The sequence below is a fragment of the Echinops telfairi genome, unplaced genomic scaffold (genome assembly GCF_000313985.2).
Source record: "Echinops telfairi isolate 266 unplaced genomic scaffold, ASM31398v2 ScPeMD7_2;HRSCAF=8, whole genome shotgun sequence".
In the NCBI taxonomy this organism is placed as follows: Eukaryota; Metazoa; Chordata; class Mammalia; order Afrosoricida; family Tenrecidae; genus Echinops; species Echinops telfairi.
In genome coordinates, this window is record NW_022103898.1 from 78,204,669 (window position 1) to 78,206,704 (window position 2,036).

Genomic DNA, 2,036 nt, shown 5'->3' on the forward strand with positions numbered 1-2,036 from the left:
AAACAAAAAACAAAACATAGAGTTCAAGAAGAAAGAAAATGTTTTGAAAATGATGGTGGCAGCAATTGTATAATTATGCTTGATCTAATTATGGATTGTTATGATATCTGTAAGAGCTCCCAATAAAATGATTAAAAAAAAGAAAAGAGAAAAATCCCCGGGGCTCTGTTCTACTCTGATACATGTGGAGTCACCATGAGTCAGAACAATTCAATAGTAATTCTTTTTATTCACATTTTTTGTGATTTTCTCCATTCACTATTTTTATTCAGTCTTGAAAATTGGACATTTAAAATAAGAAGGTGAAAAGGAGTGTCAATTTTGTTTCAGATCACTTACTTCAGCGAAAAAATATTTACTTACTCTTGAATGATGGGGTTTGGATATTAAAATATTCCCATATGAGAGGTAGGTTTTTCGAATCCACAACATGAGTAGGTCACATAGCCAGAGATAAAACCTTACTTACATTTTCTTCACCCCAACAGTTATATTGGCTTATATACCTGTTCCTTTTATGACATTGGGCATTTGGGGACTCCAGCTTCAGATGCATTCAGTAATTAAAGAAACCATTACAGATAAAATGGGCTTAGTAAAAAGGGAGATAGGTACCTTGATTTTTTTATTATTATTATAAGAGAAAAATGTTGAGGAGAAAGTTTAGCTTGGCAAATCTACAGAACAGAAAGAAACTTTAGGTTTGGCAAATTCATGAAAGATAATTCTGGATTATTTGGATTTAGTTAATTTAGTCTCAAAACATCAACAGTCTCTTACTGCTTTGTGAGAAACACAATTCTCTTTAAGGTGTCTTTGAAAGCTTGTTTCACTTGCTTGTTTCGAAGTGTATAAATGAATGGATTAAGCAAAGGGGCAACTGAAGTAGTCAGCACCGACACCACCTTATTGATGGCCACACCTTCCTTTGCTGAGGGTTTGATGTAGATGAAGATGCAGCTGCCATAGGTGATGGACACCACAATCATGTGGGAAGAACAGGTAGAAAAGGCCTTTTTCCTCTGCTGGGCAGAAGGGAATTTTAGAATGGTCTTAATGATGTAGGTGTACGAGAGAACGACACATATGAGGGTAATAATGAGTGTCAACACCGCAAAACTCAAAATAATTTTCTCTATAAATACCGTGTCTGAGCAGGTTATCTGCAGAATAGGAGACGTATCACAGCCAAAATGATCGATCACATTGGAGTCGCAGAATTCCAGCTGGAGACCTATGCCAAGAGGTGGTATGATGATCAACAGACCAGCGGCCCAGCAGGAGAGAACTAGTGTAATGCATACACTGTTGTTCATGATGGTTGTGTAGTGGAGGGGCTTGCAGATGGCCACATAGCGGTCGTAGGACATGGCAGCCAAAAGAAAAAATTCCGTTGCTCCGAAGAAGACGACAAAAAACAATTGTGTGGCACAAGCATTGTAGGTAACCGTATTATCTCCAGTTGTCAGGGTGTACAGGAATCTGGGAATACAGACGGTGGTGAATGAGACTTCCAAGAAAGAGAAGTTTCGGAGGAAAAAATACATTGGTGTCTTAAGATGGGAATCCAAAAGCGTTAGGCTGATAATTGTCAGGTTCCCAGTAACGCTCAGTATGTAGGTAAGAAACAAAAAGATAAAAAGCAGAAGTTGTAGCTTTGGGTCGTCTGTCAATCCCAGAAGTATGAATGTTGTTATCGCTGTCTGGTTTCTCATCACTGTCTTTTGTCAAGTCATGAGCAATTGGACCTGACGAGAGAAGTGCTGTAAGAAGCTAGCATGGAACCTGTGTGAAAGACACAAAAAGCCAGCTCGCGTGCATTTTCTTATTTTACTTATAATCAGTTCATTAATGTAGCATCTCCTTTGGCCTCTGAATACGAGGTTCCTATGGAAATATTTAAATATATATCTTATGTTTACACTTCTCTGATCAGAAATTTATTTATAAAGATGTTAAAAAAGAACCCCAAACAAAATATGAATTATACATTTTGTACTTTCAACAATAGTGCCTTGTTGTGCAGCTTTTATTTG

At 37.4% G+C, this 2,036-nt stretch overlaps 1 protein-coding gene across 1 annotated transcript; it reads right to left on the reverse strand.

Annotated features, from left to right (window-relative positions):
- Positions 1 to 776: 776 nt before the first annotated feature.
- LOC101645065 (olfactory receptor 6C2-like) lies at positions 777 to 1,758 on the reverse strand. The gene has a single exon (XM_004700586.2). It carries the CDS (start codon positions 1,713 to 1,715, stop codon positions 777 to 779), a length of 939 nt encoding a protein of 312 aa, XP_004700643.1. The 5' UTR covers positions 1,716 to 1,758.
- Between the last annotated feature and the right edge of the window lie 278 nt (positions 1,759 to 2,036).